At 37.3% G+C, this 19,536-nt stretch overlaps 1 protein-coding gene across 20 annotated transcripts in view; it reads right to left on the minus strand.

Moving 5' to 3' along the window:
• ATP11B (ATPase phospholipid transporting 11B (putative)) overlaps nucleotides 1-19,536 on the minus strand; it is a 265,918-nt gene that overhangs the window by 32,970 nt on the left and 213,412 nt on the right. For all 20 annotated transcript variants that reach the window (XR_015274535.1, XR_015274538.1, XR_015274534.1 and 17 more), the window contains 13 exons: nucleotides 17,802-17,918; nucleotides 16,913-17,002; nucleotides 13,881-13,961; nucleotides 9,625-9,732; nucleotides 9,355-9,483; nucleotides 9,128-9,231; nucleotides 7,857-7,904; nucleotides 5,056-5,120; nucleotides 4,420-4,501; nucleotides 3,369-3,519; nucleotides 1,175-1,372; nucleotides 758-916; nucleotides 286-458 (listed from right to left, as the gene is read on the minus strand). Coding sequence is in view for 15 of the 20 variants with exons in the window: in XM_086844003.1 (XP_086700129.1) it covers nucleotides 286-458; nucleotides 758-916; nucleotides 1,175-1,372; nucleotides 3,369-3,519; nucleotides 4,420-4,501; nucleotides 5,056-5,120; nucleotides 7,857-7,904; nucleotides 9,128-9,231; nucleotides 9,355-9,483; nucleotides 9,625-9,732; nucleotides 13,881-13,961; nucleotides 16,913-17,002; nucleotides 17,802-17,918 (1,505 nt within the window). In the remaining 5 variants the exon portion in view is untranslated. The remainder of the gene's footprint in view (nucleotides 1-285; nucleotides 459-757; nucleotides 917-1,174; nucleotides 1,373-3,368; nucleotides 3,520-4,419; nucleotides 4,502-5,055; nucleotides 5,121-7,856; nucleotides 7,905-9,127; nucleotides 9,232-9,354; nucleotides 9,484-9,624; nucleotides 9,733-13,880; nucleotides 13,962-16,912; nucleotides 17,003-17,801; nucleotides 17,919-19,536) is intronic.

The raw sequence follows: 19,536 nt of genomic DNA on the forward strand, positions 1-19,536 counted from the left end.
GATTTACACCCAGTTACTTTACTCTGCTTCTAGGGAAAATTAAGAATGCCCATTTCTGCAGCAATTTATTCATATCATACTCTGACCACTGCAATTTCTCATGTATTTTCATAAATATTTTAAATCATCACTTTATAATACACCTACGGGGTTGTGTATTTTACATCTGAATGTTTTCCCAGTAAGGTGACAGTGCCAGGCCCTGGGCTTCATCAGTGTTCTGAGCCATTTCTAAGGCTGCCCTCACAGGCAATTCCTGAGTCAGACAGTCCTGGCAGTGCTCACCGGCTCGCAGCTTCCACTAAAGCCTTCTCATCTGGAGAAGAAGCATAATATTCCAGTGGGGATGTTATTCCATTGGCATGCCAAGGACCATCAGCACCATCTGTCTGATCTGCATTGATCTGCACTGTATGACACAGACAAACTGCTTTCAAGAAGAGCTCTTCCTCTTTTACCTAGAAGGAAGAAAACACGTGATTTTTAACATTTACATATCAACCCAGTTTTGAACACACTTAAGGAAAAAGTGTTTTTACTTACAAATCTGCCAAGCATTTCATGTTAAATAATCACATCTCAACATGTTTAATAAATATTATTTGTTCAGTGACACTTGAAAGCTTCAAACTATTCAGAAATTCTGATTTATGTATGGGTTGGGGTTTTCTTTATGCTAATGGTGCAAGAATATTTCTCTGAAATAAAACACTTTCCATCTAGGATGACTAATGCTGGGAAAACCAAAGAGCCTTACCAAACCATGCCTATTTCCATCTGGAGAATCTTCAGAAAATCCCTCTGGAGTTAGTTTACCATTGACCTCTTGGTACTTTATGCCATTAATGGAGCACTCCCGAAACTGCATCTCATTTTCAGTTAATGTACCAGTTTTGTCTGTAAAAACATACTCTACCTTTTGTAAAATAAAACAAAAAAACAAACTTGGAATTGCATGTACTTGTTAGAAGAAAAAAGATACAATAGTCTCCACTCACACTTTCTATTACACGTTTTTTAATCATGAAAGAATTATAACTTCTGCCATCAGATCTTTATACCTTATTTTAAAATTAATCAGAAACCATATCACAAGTAACAAAAAGCCTGCAGTAACAAATTTTAATATTAAAAACAAAGTAGTAAAGTAGCAAACAGACAACAGATTTTTTACCTGTCCCAATTCCTCATTGAGGTCTGAAGTATTTACTTGTGCTCTCTGGTTTGTTTCTTCATGATAGAGGTCAAGATCCCAGCCAATGAAAAAAGATCCAAGAAATTTCTGCATCTCAACAGTCACATAGAGTGAAATGGGTATGATAAAATTGTAAAGTACCAGAAAAGCAAGAAAATCTGAAATAAATCTCAGGATCTACAAGAGAAAAAATGAAAACATGAAGATTACCACATTGGTCAGGTCAAATATGGTGAATTAATTATGCTTCAATATGCATGAAGAATGACAAACTGGAAGAGCCAGAGAAGCCCAAGTCCCACGTACACAGGAGAGAGACACCAGTGACAACGCAGGCATTTGCAGGTTGCCCCAGTAACACGCCTTCACACTGATGCAAAAAGTCTACCTTAAGCTGTGACTGGAGGTTTCAATTCACAAGTTCATTAATTTTTGTCTCTCTACTGAATCTGTCAGGAGAGCTGCCAATTAATATTAACTGTCGTGGTGGTTCTGTTTTCAACTCTGAAAGAATTTGGTCTAAGAAAACAAATGTGTTCCCCATTCCATCAAACATCATTCATGTAAGCTTCTCTAAGGAACCTTAAATTGTGAATGCAAACATGTGTTTTTCCATGCTGCCAGAGGAATCTGCAAGCACTCTGCTGTTTCAGGACAGCAAAGTGTCAAGAGGGTTCCTGTCTGCTAGCATTCCCCACTGATTTGGGTGATCCAGACTACAGGAAAAGAAAGCAACCACGTGGATTTCTTTTATGCCTCTTCAAGCCATTGTGTTCTGCATACACATTTCAGGCAAATACCTATGTGACAGGAGAGAAACTTCTTTTTACTAGGTATGATAATTTCAACAAACCCTGAAATGGAACACTACAGTCACTTTTTCATCTGCACAACAAACTCAGTATATAAATTGTACTTTGGAAAGACTCTTACCAACACCTGAATATTGAGCAAAGGAGATTAGAGATGACAAAAACCAGGCCACCTCTTTTAACTCCACCAGATATTGGTGCAGGAGAACATTTTAAATAAAGGAAGCATAAAAGTTTGCAAAGCTAAATAATGTCTGTTCTTTCTCTTTAGGAAGCATTGCTATAAGTATTTAATAAATAATTAAACTAGCTGACAAAAACTCAGCAAGTTCTGTGCCTAAAGAGATCTTCCAAACTAAAACAGAAAAGAAAGACAGAAAGCGAGAGCAGTAATTCATCTAATAGAAGTAGTGACAATTTAAGTTAGAGAGCTCCTTCAAGCAATGGCAATGAAATAACAATCTGCACACACAGGAGGAGATGGACAGCGAAAGCACTCTGAGTAAGGATGTCAGCATGCTGAGAAATGCAAAACAGATTGTGGAAGTCAACATGGGAGACAAAAAAACAGAGGCATGACAGAAGGAGAATGACACTGCAGAAACACACACAGCTCTCTACATTCCTGATGGCAAAGGAATGGAAAGATTGAGGAAATACTTATCCCTGCTCTATTCAGAACTGAGAGGCTCCACAGGCTAGACTAACTTGCATAGCAATTATTTCAAATTAAGCTCCTGAACCGCTTTGGACAAAAGCAGACTCATACAGAAATCAAAAATTAAAGAGAACACATAAAAATACAGACTAATTGAAAAAAGAGAGATACTTTTCAGAACCACAGATTTCAGGGACACTTTAAAGTATCCCTTCAATCTCCAAAGAGAACTAAGCAGGCAAGCAGGAGCTTGAACAAAATTACAGCCTTACAAAATTGCCCAAACCATCTCAACATCAGAATGTACAAAATTCCTGAACTGTGAAATTGCTGCAATAGAACATACACAAGAACAGCCATCTTTCTCCTCTTTTCCTTTATGGAATGACAAAAGACATCCTAAAGAACAATAATTACAACATAGACTATCAGAAATATGTTCTAACAAAGCCTTTTCAAAAGTTGTCAAGAAGTCTGGTCTTTTCATAAAGGAAGAGAAAGTCCAACCAGTAACAGAGGTAGAACTATTTCTACACAATGGTGAGGCTACATGGGACTAACTTAAGAATCACTGAGACAACAGCAGAGACTTGCAAGTGGATCCTGTGGTGGTAACACATAGAATAGAGACACAATATATATGACATTGAGTGTATATTGGTTGACTGCTCCTCTGATATGCAACTGGGCAGAACTAGGTTACCTTACTGCTGTTTCTTTCATGCTCTGTTTTTTCATTATACCAAGGCTCATCCCATTTCTCTTCAGCTTGCCATGCATACTTTAAAATAGTGCTCAGAATGGCTTCAAAAAGGAGGATTATTAGATAAATAATCAAAAAGGAATTCATGGACCTATAAAGAGGCAAAAAAAAGAAAGCAAGAAACTTCAGTTTATTTTATTTCATCTGTTGATACTGTGGTTACATGAATTGATCAAAATTGTGTTGGACCTTTTTTAAAAAGTGTATCCTGTGCTCGATACAGATATAAATTTCTATGTGACAATTCTACATCTCACTAAGATAAACTCTCTATATAGCAATATATAGAAGATTAGATAGAAGATAGAAGACTAGATTAAGGTGCAGGAACACCCCAACAGCAGACTTGCATCACACCTTGGAGTCCCACATTGGTCCTCTTTTTCCCCAAGGAGCTTGCAAGGCTGTACAGACAGTACAAACAAGCACAGCAGAAACCCATGGCTGCACCTTTTCCTCAGTTAGAAGAGCACTGTCATGTGCAGCTGAGTATTTAACCCAGGCCAGGCTATGGCAGTCACACCTGCTTCTTGCTCTGTTACCAGCCAAATCATCCTTCCTGCCCTCGTTTCCATGACTCAGCTTCTCTTGTGCTACATACAGTTGTTCCCATGTACTTTGTTTATGTACTATGTAGCTATATATTTGCACAAGAACGCAGGGGGGCTCTGAGATTTTTAGTAACTGGAATAAAGGCAACATATCAGAACTCCTTTTCCTTTTAAAATAAATCATGATATTCAATATAAATATCTATATATAACACCTATCCAGCAATCAGGAGCAAGCTTGGGTATTTCCACTTTGCACTAAAGGATGAAAGATCAAGAAATAGATTTTATCTTTATAACTTCCTACTGAAGGCAAGGCAATTAACACTCTCTTCCCTCTGCCTATAACTCCATGATTAGAGCACCAGGGTTTTAAGGTTACATAGGAAAAACTAAGTTAAAGCTCTACAAATAAGAACGATATTAGAAAATAAACATACTTTTCTACTGCTGACCGTTTCTGAGATTTACTCTTGTAATTTAATGCCATCTTTGTCTCCATACCTGTATACACAGCAACACCTGGGAAGGAAGGGGGGAAGAGTCAGACTTCATTTTCTGCATAAATACAGTTTGCAGAATTTTTCATTTTGAGAGATGTAGGATAAAAGCAAAAGGTGGTACTACTTCTGTGTTTACTACGAGACAGTATTTTGTACTATTTGCAAGACTCTTCTATAGTAAAAGAGTACTACCGAAGTAATTTTAACACCTACTTTAACATTGTTCATTATTATGACTGTACTGCTCTTCAATATGTATTTTATGGAAATCAGCATGGTAAATCTCAGGAGAAAGCCTTGAACAATAGGTAACAGTAAGAACAGTCATTTATCCATTGAAGTTAAGTTATTCCTTTATCAAACCACTTCAAATATTTTCACAGAGCAGAGCTGGAACTTTATATCCTTAGAGGTTCTTCAGCATAATATCATTACTTTCATCTATAATCATATCCCCTCAGGTAACAGCCAGAAAGATTATTACAATTTCTTCAGTGCAAGTAGAATTAAAACACAGTTCATCAACATGCTTTAAGAAGAGAATACTCTTTAAATATTTAGATGTCTACAAACCAAATATTTCTTTAGTGTTTTTTAATCTTGCTCCACGAAGTAAGAGACTTTCAGGCCCAAGAGGTCTAAAAAGAAATAGACATATCCGCATGTAAACATCAGCTGTTCTGTATTCTGGAGAAGCAATGAAATCCCATTTCCTATGCAAAACTGTCCTATATCCCTTATAAATTCTCAATGCAGCAACGCAATCAGCGATCTTACCCCTTTCACCACACCTCCCACATGTCTCCACAGAGCTCTCTGTTTCCTTTCATGTCTCCTTTGGTCACTGCCATGCGCCCCCACCACTATACCATATCCCACAACTACTAACTGAACTAAATATTCCAAATGGCTGGTTCAGACCTAAAAGGTACCTGGGAAGGAAGCAGACATGAAACCAGTCGAGCTCACAGTGCACCCAAAGTGCTGGTTTAGGTTTGGCTAATTTATCACCCCTCTACCCCTCTATCAGGCTGAAATTATCTAGAAAGCTCAAAAGTTATTCATAGCAAAGAAACAAACAATTAGATGGACACCACCACAGCAATGCCAATTTTGTTTCCTAACACAGGAAGTAAAATGTTTTTTCCTCACATCTATCACAATACAATAACATATTCATTTCTTTGGCTACATTTACCACAAGCAGTGCTGTGAAAATAAGGGTCTAGTTAGAAACAAGGTGAATATAAGGTTAGAACCATATGTTCTACTGCGGCAGCTGTATCATCTTTAGAAACTGCCAGCAGGGTTGGTTTGAAATTTTTAAAAAGGTACTTCTCCCACTATTTCAAATGAAAGCACAAATCTAACAACTGCAGTGGCCAGATTGACATATTGGGTAGAAACAAAAGAATTAAAAGTTCAGATGCTAAGTACTTTGGCATGCAAGCCCTTGGGTTTACCCTACTTTTCCTTTAGCTGTGCCACATGCAGACCATGATCACTATTATATAAACAAAGCTCTTGAAGTCCCTTTGAAAGTATAAGGTGAAGCCACTCAAAAACCACAAAGCCAAATCCACAATGCACCTCACACAGTCAAAAATTTAACTTGAATGTTACTGTAAATGTAACAGTTACCATCACAAATACTATGTGTATCAATTACACACACAGATGATGATGGATTCTTTAAATTAAACATACTTTTGTTAATATTTTAGGCGAGGCTCAGACTTTGACTGAAAATTTGAACTAAAAGTGACAAAATGCTTGAGCATTTAAAATTTTTCATATAAGAAATATAATTTATATTTCTGGATTCAATTTTGTAAAACCAGCCTGACAAACCCAAAATACCAAACTTAAGTCAGTGCAACACAGACCAAACAAGTTTATCTTTGACAGAAGATAAAACTCCCCTAGCAGTGGAGCTAGAACATGCAATTATTTTTTTCACCTCCCTTTAAACCAGCTCTGTTTTACATTGTCAACTGAATTATTTTGATAAATTATCCTAATGTTGTGTCTGCCAAGTTTGCCAGCAATGAATTCTGAAAAGCTCTCAATGAAGTAGCAAAAGTGACATTAGAAAACAGCTGATTTTTTTTTTTTGAGGTGCCATGGGTGGGGGCTTTTTGTTGAGGGTGACTAAGCCACCGAGCTTGATGCCAAGTAACCTGGCTGCTACACTTCCATATTTCTTGCAAAACCACTGAAAACTCCTTGGTTCACTCTGAACTCCATGTCACTCCCATCCAAATCTGACAGATGTTTGCCAGCCTCAGACTAAGACATTCAGTATTCAGTCCCTCATAGTGAAGGCAGATATTACATGGAAAACAGTACTCTTTTAATATTCACGTAGAAATGTCACTAAAAAAAAGTGTAAAATATAACATTTTGGACATTAGAGGAGTCAAAGAACCGTAACAGATTTACCTGTTTCTGTGACAAATTTACACACAGCACCTTTTCAGAAGAGGTGACAAAGCTTTTTTTGAAAGCTGGACAATCAACAACTCTCAAGACAAAATAACTAAACTTGAATGCTAAATATTTCTGAAAATTTGGCAATTTCTTGTGAGTGATTTCTATGTCTTTATTTCAAACCCTGATCCTTCTCACTCCTGTCCTTCCTGGTTTCTCTCCTATCCTGTTGTGTTTGGGGGGAATTGAATGAGCACCTGTTTGGATGCCTTGCTGGTAGCTGGGACCAACACACAGCAATTAGAAATCTTCCCAGGAAGTCGAGATGGAAGTCTGTAAATGGCTTCACATCTTTATTTTTATATTTGCACATGTATTTGTTACTTGCTGTGACTGCACAAGGAAAGGTGGTGAGCACATGATTATGTGCACACAGTTGTGTTGCCTGTGACAGATGTAAGCCCTTATCTGCACAGTCCAGCTGTAGTTTGAAATAGATACTAAAAATTACAAATTTGTAGCAGAAGCTTTGTTAAACCATTAATTTCTAGGGATTTCAACTGCAAAAACTCCTTCACAGTGCCCCTAATGACAGGGGATCTGTTGTAGCATAGATAATACATCAGTGGAAATTGTTTCAGATCAATAAATGCTTTAATTAACAAATAACAACAAAGTTACTAGCTGATTATCACTGCCAAAAAATTACCCACTTCACAACAGCCAAGCTTTTTCCAGAACCCTTGTATTAAATCTGTAAAACTGTGTAGTAATGAACTTCTTTCACTCCTTTTTTATCATGTCCATCTGAGGTATGCAGCTGCAGTTGATAGTTTTAGTAAAAATACCTCCCCTTTTCATATATTCAACAGTAACTCTTGTAATGGCAAGATTTAAACCACCTCCACCTGTTCTAAATAATCATCTTACACAAATTTACTCACCGTACTATTTCTTCAGCTTGTTGACTTACAGTTATTCTTCCAACAAATCTATGAAAGATGGATACATCTTAGAAGTATCTACATAAAGACTCAAAAATATATAAACCTTCTCTGTATTTACAAAAAAGTCATTAATGGCTCAGAAGTAAACTTTTAATAACAATCAAACTGAACCAATATGGCAAAACTGGCAATAATTTTACAAGAGACATTTAACAGGAGAAACATTTATCCCTCAAAGGAATAGGCATTTGAGAAAGCTTATTAACTCTAATTAGTTACCACAAAAGATTATATTTATATTAATTTAAAACAGATTGTGACTTCTTCATGATTCAGTAAGAAATAATTTCTCAGCAAATGTTAGTTTGCACATTATCCACCAGAAATAGTAACTTTTCATTCAATAAAGCCAATCTACTGCACACTTAAAAATCTGACACACACATATTTAGCAGGACTCCAGACACAAAAAGGGACATAAACTTCTATAGTGACTGTACTTTAATTTGCTAAATATCAAATATTTGAAGATCTGTTCAAACTGAATATCTTAGTTTTAAAAAAACTTAATATTTCTAGAACATCTCCAAGTTTACTTAAGAACAGCTGCAATAATATACTTGGATTTGAAAAACTACTACCTCATAGCTACCATTTTCCATTGTACAATTCAGAAGAAACTTGGATGGGAACATAACTTTTGCATGATGCTGCTTTACAGAGTCTACAGCCTTGCTTGCTGATGGTAAAGCAAAAATTCGGATATCCCCATTTTTAATCTAAGGTTTTGCTGCTGAAGAATGGAGTTCAAATCTCTGGAGCATATGTGAAATAAATATGAGCAACACATCCTTAGAATTAGACTTGAGTCAATTCCATTTCCTATATCCTATCTGAGACTGAAACATATACTATATAATACTGAAATCTCCTGGCAGAACCTTATAGAACTTTCTTCAACCTGATCAGACTGTAGGCCATTTAATTCTTTAAAATCTAAAAACAATTCTGATTATAACTGAAATGTACATAATTAAAATAAAAAAGATAAATATCATAATGTCTGATTTACTACTCAAGTACTCAAATTTAACTTGTCACTTGCAACTGTCAGTAAGCATATATGTACAAACACAAGCTGATTATTAAAACCTAAAATTCAAGCAGATGTCTGAAGCTATTTTAATCCTTGCAAGGCCTGCAACATTCTGAGCATTAAACACCTCCTTCTGGACTTAATTTCAAAATATTTACTAATAAAATGATACCTGTATAGATCTGCTTCTGGCTGCTGACATTCTATAACAGCTACCAGTTTGTCCAGGTTGGCAACAGACTGCAGCACTGCTGTTTCTGGGACTGCAACGTGTGTCTGTAAAACAGTGCCAATTGTGTTATACAGGACTACCAGGCAGCAGGGCAGGTATTTCAACAGGCTGAATGAAAACCAGCACCACAAATTAACTGCATTCTATTGCACAGAAGTAACCCAGACCTTAAGATTGGTCTCTCCATCCAAACTCGCAGTGGTAACGTGGCATGAACCGTCCACTCGGTCAGACGACAGGAGCACCAGATCAACAGGGAAAGTCTCATCTTTGGCTACTCTGACAATGTCCCCCACCTAACAAAGCGAACATAGATCAGAAAGGTGCAAAGAGGTTTAAAGGGCAGATTTCAGCATTGTTACCAAACCACAATGCTTAGCAATAAAATGAGAGTTTTAGCCGTGTAGTAGAAACACAGTTTTCAGTTTGTCTTTTACCCGAATGTTTTTAGATCTGGTTTTCACAAGGCCACCACTTCGAACAACATAAACTGGAGCACCGTTGACTTCATTGTCTGCTTTATGTCGTAGCCAGTCCTCATAGCCCTGTGGAAAACACATAAAAATCTACTTTTTAAGCATGAAACCTAAAAAATAGACTAAATTTAATCTACTAAGTAAATGTGTTCAAACAACTTCCTGCATTGTCTGAATACAGTTACTAACTTCTCTTCAGTTTCTGCTCCAGCTGTTACTCAAGAACCTGTGAACCTCTTAATTTTGTCACAAACCTACACAAACAAGTAAAGGCAAATAAAGTAGCAGAAGTGGCGAAAAAACAGGCAGTGACATTTTCTGCAGATCAGATGACCAAGCACTCAATAAATCTTTGATCTATATGGATTAATACACCACAAAACTGGGAACAGTCAGTCTTCAGGCTCCTTTCTGGATTCCCTTTTTTTTTTTTTTTTAGAAGTAAGAGACTGAAATTACTTTCTCAAGTCATACCATAGAGCACTTCTCATAGTTACTGCCATAGCCCATGTACAAAATCCCAAGATTTAATTCTGTGTGACATGCTGTTGACACATCAGCTCTGTCCAGCAACAGAAGATGACCGAGAAGATTTTTGCTCTTTTTTGAGTCCTAATGGAACAGTCTGCAACAACTGAGCTTTTAATTGATAAACTAAGCAGCTTTCCTTTACTTGATACTTCATACCTGTTTAGGCACCCTTTATCCCATGTACACACACATGTGCAAACATGCAAGACTGTGAATCCAAGTATACTATTCCCCTCTTATTTTCCTAAAGTATGAATTCACGGCTTGTTTAATCTAATAGCATTAGATCATAACAGCCTAATAATCTCTGATCCCCAAGTCTAGGGACTGTTTGGAAAGCCCCACTAGCATGCACAGGAAATGGATCAATCATACAGGAAGTTCAACTTTCTGTTACAACCTGGCAAGACTCCTGCAACTAATCTGCAATAGAGACTTCCTAAAATGCTTTTCTGGTAAATATAAGAACTGTGAAAGAGTTAAAAACATTTCTTTGGAAGTCTGCAGACAGAAGAAGGCAGATGTGTGAAACAGTAGGCATAATCCCAGCTCATTCTACAATTACATGATATTACATGAATGTCATAGTACAGATAGTACTAATGTAGATGCAGTTTAGAGAGTTTTGTGGTTGACTGGAGCTTGTAGGAAAAGTTATATCACAAATTTTGCATGTTTAAAGTAGTTTTGTAGTTCTATCTTCATGTATCTCCACTCTTACTAGCACAAATGAATAAGGACAGCACAACTGCACTACCTGACAGGGGGAATGTGGAAAAGAGATTTATATGCCAAATGTTTCAAAATCAGCAATCAAGAAGTGTGCAGTAATAGCAGCCATACAGAGATACTGGGACATCAGAATCCTAAAGTCCTTAAGTAGGACTCTTTTAAGAATCCTTCCTAAGCAGTATGAAAAAGCAAGAGTCAATACCTACAGCTCCTTGTTAAAGGTGACTGACAGAAGAAAACAAGGATTTAACTAACATCCAGTAACCTTGGGGCATTTGTCTCACGAACCTGAACAGCTGAGCAACGTGGGCATTTGGCAAAGAACTGAAATTTACCTTCTTTAGAAAGTACAGATTTCAGCGCTTTCTCCATCTGACACCTCCTGCCTCCAACACAAGGGTGACACCTCACACCAGGGAATTCTTAAGAGCCAACTTAATGTGGTCAGTTCAAATTCCCCCAAATTTACCTACTGCGGCATTTTTGAGAGGTCCTTATCCTCACTTGAAAACATTGGAAAAATACTGTGAAAAAGGAAGATGCAAGAGGAATACAGGGAATGATGCCTACTTGCAAGAAAATAAACTAAAGATTAGAATCCCTCAAATTACATTCTTAAGTCCTGCTTAAATAACTTGATTTAATTGATGCAATTGAGAAAAAAAATCTGCATTTTATACTACCAGGTTTTTCATTCTCACTTTAGGTCTACAGTTAATCAAAACCTGCAAAGTAGTTGTTTATAGTTTACCTGGTAGTCAAATAAACATCTGTGTTCCATCAGCTAAATACCTATGAACTTATTAAAATGCACTGCTTCCTAAAGTTCCTTAGGAAATACCTTTATTTTGTTGTGTTTTGGTTTGGGTTTTTTTTTCAACTTTTTGTGTTGTTTTTATTTATTTGCTAACTTTGAACTCCTTGGAGGACTGCATACAGATCTTCAGAGGCATAAGGAGGAAAGCGCTCTGGCTAACAGGACAGACAAAATGACACAGCATGAGCTGCATCACTTTGCAGTGTTGTATGTCCTTCTTCTGACCTAGGTGCAATTACACTTCCAAGTAGAAAAAGTTCTGTCTCCTTGGCTGAGATTGAAACAAGGCTGAGTTCTGTGGTTTGCAAGGGGTGATACATTCACCAGTCTTCTGGAAGGCAGGGGACTTTTTCCATCCACTGCTGAGCTTCTCGAACCTTCATATGAGTAATGCTTCTGTTTTCCCCTTCATCTTTTGAGAGAATACTAAATTATAGTTTAACATTTATCCTGATGTAACTGTGTAGAATCAGCACCCCACAGCTTTCAAAAGGGGGTTCTTTCCTTAAAATCTTCTTCCTATATTACACATCTGGTTTAGAGAAAATGGAAACTGATTTTGAGACAATACTGGGGATTTTTCCCTCTGCACTCCAACAGATTTATCTTCCTCCCTTGTCTGAGGGCAGCCTGTTGGAACTAGCACAATTCATTTCCCTTTCAAGATAACAGCTTGTGAATATTGCTTGCCTCCTTTGCAGCAGGTAGGAGAAACATGAGAGTCCATTAGATCAGTTTAGGTGGTTCCAATAGTTCTTGCAGAGATATTGAGACTGGCAGAAAATCTCTTGATGCCTGGCAATTCATGAATGATTCGAAGCTTCCAGAAGAACTGACAGAAACTCTGTTCTTTGAAATTGATGATAAGAGAGTTAAATTTCCCAATATAACATTGGACATCTGGAAGCAAGGTGGTGTTAAGATTATTTTGGACTATTTTAGACTTACACGAGCCCAACTTTCTGGAAAAAGTGATCTAATATAACTCTATTTCATAATCTCTTTTAGTTCACACGGTTTTATTATCCACTGCCTACTTATGGTTACAGCTTTTGAACATGTAATTTTTTTTGGGGGGGGGGTGATGGTACCAACTGCAATTGAATAGGAATAGGGCATTCAACAGATACAAATTGCACAGCAACAAGATGAAATATTAGTCCAAATATTATTCCATCATTAAGAACCATTCTGTCCCAAACACCTTTCTATCTGCTTGAAAGGCAGAACTATTTTTACTTTTGCCCTATTTCTGGGTGGCTTTGGGTCTTTCTGGCACAGAAGGCAAATTGAAATTCCAGTTACAGCTCTGAAACAGTCTCCTGCTTATTTTTCAATTGCGAGGCTGCATTTATTCCCGACAGCACTGTCAAACCCCTTGAAGAGGACAGTTCCTGAAAATTACCTCCCTGCAGAAGAGATTATAATTTTTATCCACATCACTTCTTTATTTATAAGCTTGTTTCTTTCTCCTCTTGCTTTAAGGGCATAAGAAAACAGACTTTTTTCCCTTTCTTTTTCTTTCATTTTTACATTCTGATTTCAGAGGCTCTAGGTCTCAGTAGGATGTAATATGGTGCTTGAACAAGATTTCTATTAGTCAGAGGATTTTTCTTATTTCAAATGCTATGAAATACTCCAAAATGTTTTATGCAACCAAAGAAGACCAGGACCACACTTAATACACATTTTACACCACAAAGCATACCCCTTGGGGCAAAATTTGCCTTCTAACTACTGACAAACACATCCTGCACCACTGCTTCATCTGCCCAAGCTCCTTTCTCAGGGTGTGATGTGGGAGGACTGGTTCTAACAGGAAGCGAGGTGTGCCAAAGGAATAAGTGAGGAGCTTTCAGAAAAGGTCTGATAACAAGTGACATGTAATGTTTAGACAAAAATGTTGCCTGACAGTCATCCACTGTCCATTTTAGGGTACTGCAGTGAGTCACTGAGTGCTTGACAACCAACCAAATGCTGAAGCTCAGGCGTCTAACTAGAAATATTAAATCCAAAATAGCTTCTAAAAATTACACCATTTTCATGTATTTTCAGAATCTAAGCACTGTCCTAGTCAGACTCTGTTAAGTAACTTTACTTCAGTAGGACTTCATGCTGCAAGATTTTTCCCCTTTACCTGTTTTATGGCTGTCACAGTTATGACAAAGAATAATGGCAATCCACTGGTAATAGGACTGGTAGGGGTATCTATCATGAGCTGAAAGAAAAGAAAATATGAAAATTAGTCCAAATTTTCATTTTACAATTGCACTTTCAAAAAAAACCCAGACAAATGAAGCAAGATGACAACTGTTTTCCAAACTCTTTATTATAACCTGTGATTATTTTTAGTGCATTTCCTGCAGAATTTCTCAAGCCAAACTCGATTTCTGACAACTAAATAATACATCAATAATGATGCAAACAAATGTTTTAGGGCATAGAACAGCCTTAGTCACATTTGTAAAGCATGTGACAATTTTAAGGGTCCTTACAAAAAGGAAGGTATAATTTCATCCTACAACAATGAATTCAAAAGCATATTACAAAGGAAGGAAATCTACATTTCATGAAGCTGTTTCAACACTCTATATGATCTACTGCTTACCAGCAATGTAGAGTACAACATCATCCACTTTAGAAGTGAAAATAATTGTAATTTCCAATTGTCTAGATATTAGAACTTTTTTTAGACTGCACCCTTCTTGTTGCCCCAAGCTAACATGCAGTTTTTACAATTTGTGCTATTATTTCTGACATGCCAAAAGTGCAGTGTACACACTAAGGTTCTGTATGTGGGGGGATGTTAGTGGTTCTCCTCTGCTGCAGGAAAAAATCAACATGGTCAAGTGCTGTAAAGGAAATATACACAAGAACTACTCAAAACCACAGACACTGATTTGATCCACTTTACCTGAGACTTATGGCATTGCTTTGGGAATCATTAAAGAAGAAAAAAAAGTCATACATGAAGTTTACTCTGTATGGGGGAAGAACCTCACAGAGAAAACAGATCATGCTACATTACAATGCACACATGAGGTTTTTAGCAAGTTTTTTTTTTGTTTGGTTTTTTTTTCACTGAAACAGACAATTTATAGAACACAATAAAAATGAGACCTAGCCTGCAATACCATCTGTTCTTTAACTGTAGCACTACAATTTCAGCTTCGCAGCATTTTGGCCAAGAAAAACCCTACCAAAAGCATCTGATTTTTGGCTGGATAGGATTAATCATGGCATTTCTGCCATCTATATTCTCTCATTCTTTCTGAAGAGAGGCTCATATATGAAAACGAAGCAGGTTTTGGGCTGGTGGAATTGTCATGTTTCACCAGGACACCATGGTCCTCTGCCTGCCACACAACAGGATACATATCCATGATACATCTTGTGTCACCAAAATGCAGTCTGTCACCTTGTTTTGGGCATGCACATGTGCAGTGAACAACGTGGACTGGACTGTGCTTCAAGTTGAAATCACACAATGAGACCCTGCCCCAGTTCTGCTATCCCCAGTGGAAAAGGTGGAAATGACAGACTGCATCTTGGCCACACGAGATTCATAGGACAGGGAGGGTACCATGGTGGTCAGCTTTAAAAGGCAGCTTTGCCTCATAAAAAGAAAAAAATATTAGATATTAATGAACTTCCAAAAGGGATTTGAATAAAAACAGGATTCCATTTTAACAAATAAACAAAAATTACTCCAATGCTGTTCTGCTTCCAAGAATGCAGACACACAGACAAGACATTTCCCATACACGTGAGAGCATCCACCTGACACAAATTGAGAAAACAAGATTACACTCAGAGAAGAATTCCTGCCCTTAGATCCTTATTTGTTCATGAACAACACACTTAGATACTACTGAAAGGCAACAGTTTGAAACAACTGTGACACAACATTGAACTGAAGAGATAAATCTGCCTTAAAAAAATAAAAAAAAGCCACGCTGTCTGTGGTTACTTTAATAACATTTATGTTCCATCTTCAGCACATTCCCATCTTACTCATGCTACAGTATGTTAAACAGCATGAAACACTGCAACAGGAATATCACAGTCAATATTCTTAACTAGGAAGATGTGATGGACAACACATTTTTTTAGCCTAAGTTAGAACTGTATGACTTTTGTCCAGCATAGGAATTTTCAGCCTAGAAATGTCCTTCTTTATAAAAGTGAAAGAACAAGATAAAGGGACACAGGAGGCAACGGATTAAAAGCTGCAGACCTGGCCCTGATACTGACACCTTACACAACCACAGACAAGTTTTATGAACTCTTCACTATCCCCTTTCTTTGTCAAATGAGGTGCCATCTTTTTCAGATGTACATTCTAAATATTGGTTAATCACTTTGAGGCTGTACATGTTCAAATGATTCCATTTTATAATGAACGAAAAGTTTGTCTACCCCAAAATCTTGTCTCTGCCTCAGATATTAATTAGTCTTTCAAAAGTTACTCTCTCTCCTCTGAGCCCTTCTCCCACTTATCCTTCACCTACTAAGCCTGCAATAGCTCGACAGAATTCAGGTACATTACAGAGCTGGAGAGGCAAAGATCATAGAAAATGTACAGACTGTCCTAATCTACTTGTGGGTGTCCTTAATCAAAAGAAATACAGTCTACTACAAAAGCCACAGCCATATTTCTGACATAAACTACAAAACAGTAACTGAGGTCTTCAAAACTGGCAAACCATTGATTTTAACTGTAGCATCTGTGTTCATTTTATCTGAACAAATTGAATTTGAGGATCTTAGAATGAAATCACAATTGTCTGTTGATTTACAACCACCAATGTACAAATATTCAAACATCACCAGTGCTCACAAAAACAAGAAGTGCATCTGGAATTTCATTAGTCCCTTAAGAGATTTAAAGTTGTATTTGAGGCAGACAATTGTATCCCTGTGCTGACTGTGCAATAGACTTTGAAGCTGCACACTTAAATACATTAGTACTCATGAAGATAAAACCTAAGGATAATACTTAAATTGGGACATAATTATTTTCAAAGTTAAGTTCTTTTCCTAGAGAAAGTGGAAATGTGTCCTTTATATAGACAAAATATATAAGTAGAGAAGTTAAATTCATATAACAAAAATCAGTGGCAGAATTTACAACAAAAATTGCAATTTCCTGAGTATTATTCAACTTACCTGAACCAAAAATATAATGAGAAAATAAAAATTGGCTACTCTTCTGAACTGCTCAAATAAGTTTTTTGGAACAAAATTCCACACTGTATACTGAAGGGAAAAAAAGAAGAGAGACAAATAATTACAACACAATGCAGAATTTTTCAGTGAAGTTCAGTTCCGCTCCCACTGAACTCTCCTAACCTAAATCTTTTCAGTCCCCAGGTCCCCTCCCCCAGACCTTGCTCTTCTCCCACACAGAACTGCTGTATCCAAATTTTGTTCCTTTTCTTTTATTCCTTCTGTTTTAAGTACAGCTAGCAGGGAAGCAGGAGTTACAACTGCATTTCCTCTACAGGCCAAGTTTACAATGTTTTCCTCCAACTGGGACAGGGGCAGCTGGACTCATTTGGCTGCTTGTGTCCCGGGTAGGAGGAAAGAAATTAATTCCTGCAGCTGTAACATTCCCTCCAACACCACAGCGACAAGGCACATCCCCACCATCAGCTCTATTGATCTCAATCCAAGGACACACCAGGAGGGAATCCGCAACTGCAGTCCACTGCTGATTTATTTTATGCAGAATACTGACTTTCAATTTGGCTATTTTAAAAATCCTCATAACCAGCTTCATCCTTTTAAGTAGTTTGGGCAACATTAGTTGAAAACCTACTTTTCTTCAGAAAGCCTGCTTGCTTAATTGCTCTGTACTTGAGTTTTGAGGAAAGAAGGGTGAGAGAACGAGAAACTACACATGAAGCAATCCAGCTTTTCCCTCAAAGCAGTTCATTTAGTTTCATTTTGAATACTGTATTAGGCACCACTAGACATAATACAGATGTGCACATCTGCCACACAACTTCTTAAGTAACATATCAAGTGGTTTTGCCATGACAAATTGATTCCTTACCTTGGATGATATGATTCTGTTGTCCGCAAACTTCTGAGGAACATAATGGCCATGCTGGGGAAAACGATTTGCTATATAAATAGTTCTTGTGTCGCTTTGATGCGGTGGGTCAAAACCCTAGAACATAAAATAAGAGGTAATCAAGAAAGTCGACTTTATTAATTGCTGTTTTGTAAAATTCTGTGGAAAATTACATTCAGATATCAAGCAACAGTTTTCAAAGGGTAAAGAAAACTACTGTATAAAATTAAAGTCTGCTGTGTCCAGAAAATTTTCAAAAACTATGGGAAAAAAACCCCAAAATCTCAATGTTGAGGTTGTATACTCATTCTGAAAAAATGAAAGAAAAAAGTGTTCCTGTCTCAAGGATAGAGAACACTTGCTACTATGCAAACTTCTAGCCCTGCAAAACTTTAAAAGGAAGAAAAAGAAATGGAGATAAAAACATAAATAATTTACAAAACCTCACAGCTATGCTTGTGATAATCCTAAAAAAAACAGATTATTGAGAAATATAAAAGATCAAAACATACAAGCTATACTAATATGCATAGGAATTGGATTTTGAAAAGATTCTCACCAGAGAAAAGCCAAAAGCAGCTGACCAGACAGCAGTATTTTTCCAAATAAGTTCTATCTCTAAGAACTAACATTTTGTCCCATTTCAAATGTGATTTTCTGCCATTACCACCAATTCATACATCAATGGTGCAACAGTGAAAGCAAACTCATGGGGAAAAAAAAAGCAAGAATACTCAGAAATACTTATCAATAATTTCCTGCCAAAACAGATGATCTGAGTGAGGTCCCTGGGAATCAAAGCCCTGTTTCAGGTCTAATGGTCAGTGTTTCCATCATCTGATTCTTCAAGAGGAAGTGCAACACAAGTGTTAAACCTGCAGATACCACCCTGGGATTGCAAGAACACCAAGTAAGAGAAAATTCCTGACCAACCAGATGCACAGAACACAAAGATCCAGCACAAAGAAACTGCATCTAGAAAAAGAGAATAAAAGCCCATAAAGGAATTTTGAAGAAAAATGTCAAAGGCTATAACAGATCACAGGCTAGACATGAGTCATCCACGTCATCCCGCTGAGAAAAAGGCCTTCAGTGCAGAGGAGGCTGGAGGAGTGGGAGCCACAGCTGAAGCACTGTGAAGCAACTGGACAGCACCCAGAGGAATGCAACATGAGCCCCAAGAGATCCTGAAAACATGACATATAACGCAAGGCTGAACAATCTAAAAAGCAAAGAGCAAACAAATTAGAGTCATTTAGCCTGGAGGAGAGGAAACTTGGGATATCCTAGTAAATCTCCTGGTACACAGAAGACTGTTCCATTGAGAAAATGGGTGCTTTGAAGGCCAGAGAAGAACAGAAGTAAGCAGGCTTAAGTTGCAGGTAAGAAAACTTATGTCTGGGTATTGGAAAGCAAACAAATTCCATTGTTGCGGAAAGCAATAATTAAACACCAAAATAAGTCATGAGGAAAGGTTGCAATATCTGTAACACAAGGGCTTATATCTAGGTCATTCAAGTCTATCTTTAATTGAGCCTTTCCTGGGGCTACATGACTCACCAGAACCCTTCCTAGCAATAATGTTCTGACCCAGAGAAGCAGGTGATGGCAGAAGACAACAAAACAGCAGTAATTTGGATAACAGGCCAAGAAAACTACTACATAAAAAGTCAAAAAGCTGTTACACATGAAATAAACCAGTGAAATTAAATTT

Source organism: Cyanistes caeruleus, chromosome 10, assembly GCF_971803275.1.
Source record: "Cyanistes caeruleus chromosome 10, bCyaCae1.hap1.1, whole genome shotgun sequence".
NCBI classification, from domain to species: Eukaryota; Metazoa; Chordata; class Aves; order Passeriformes; family Paridae; genus Cyanistes; species Cyanistes caeruleus.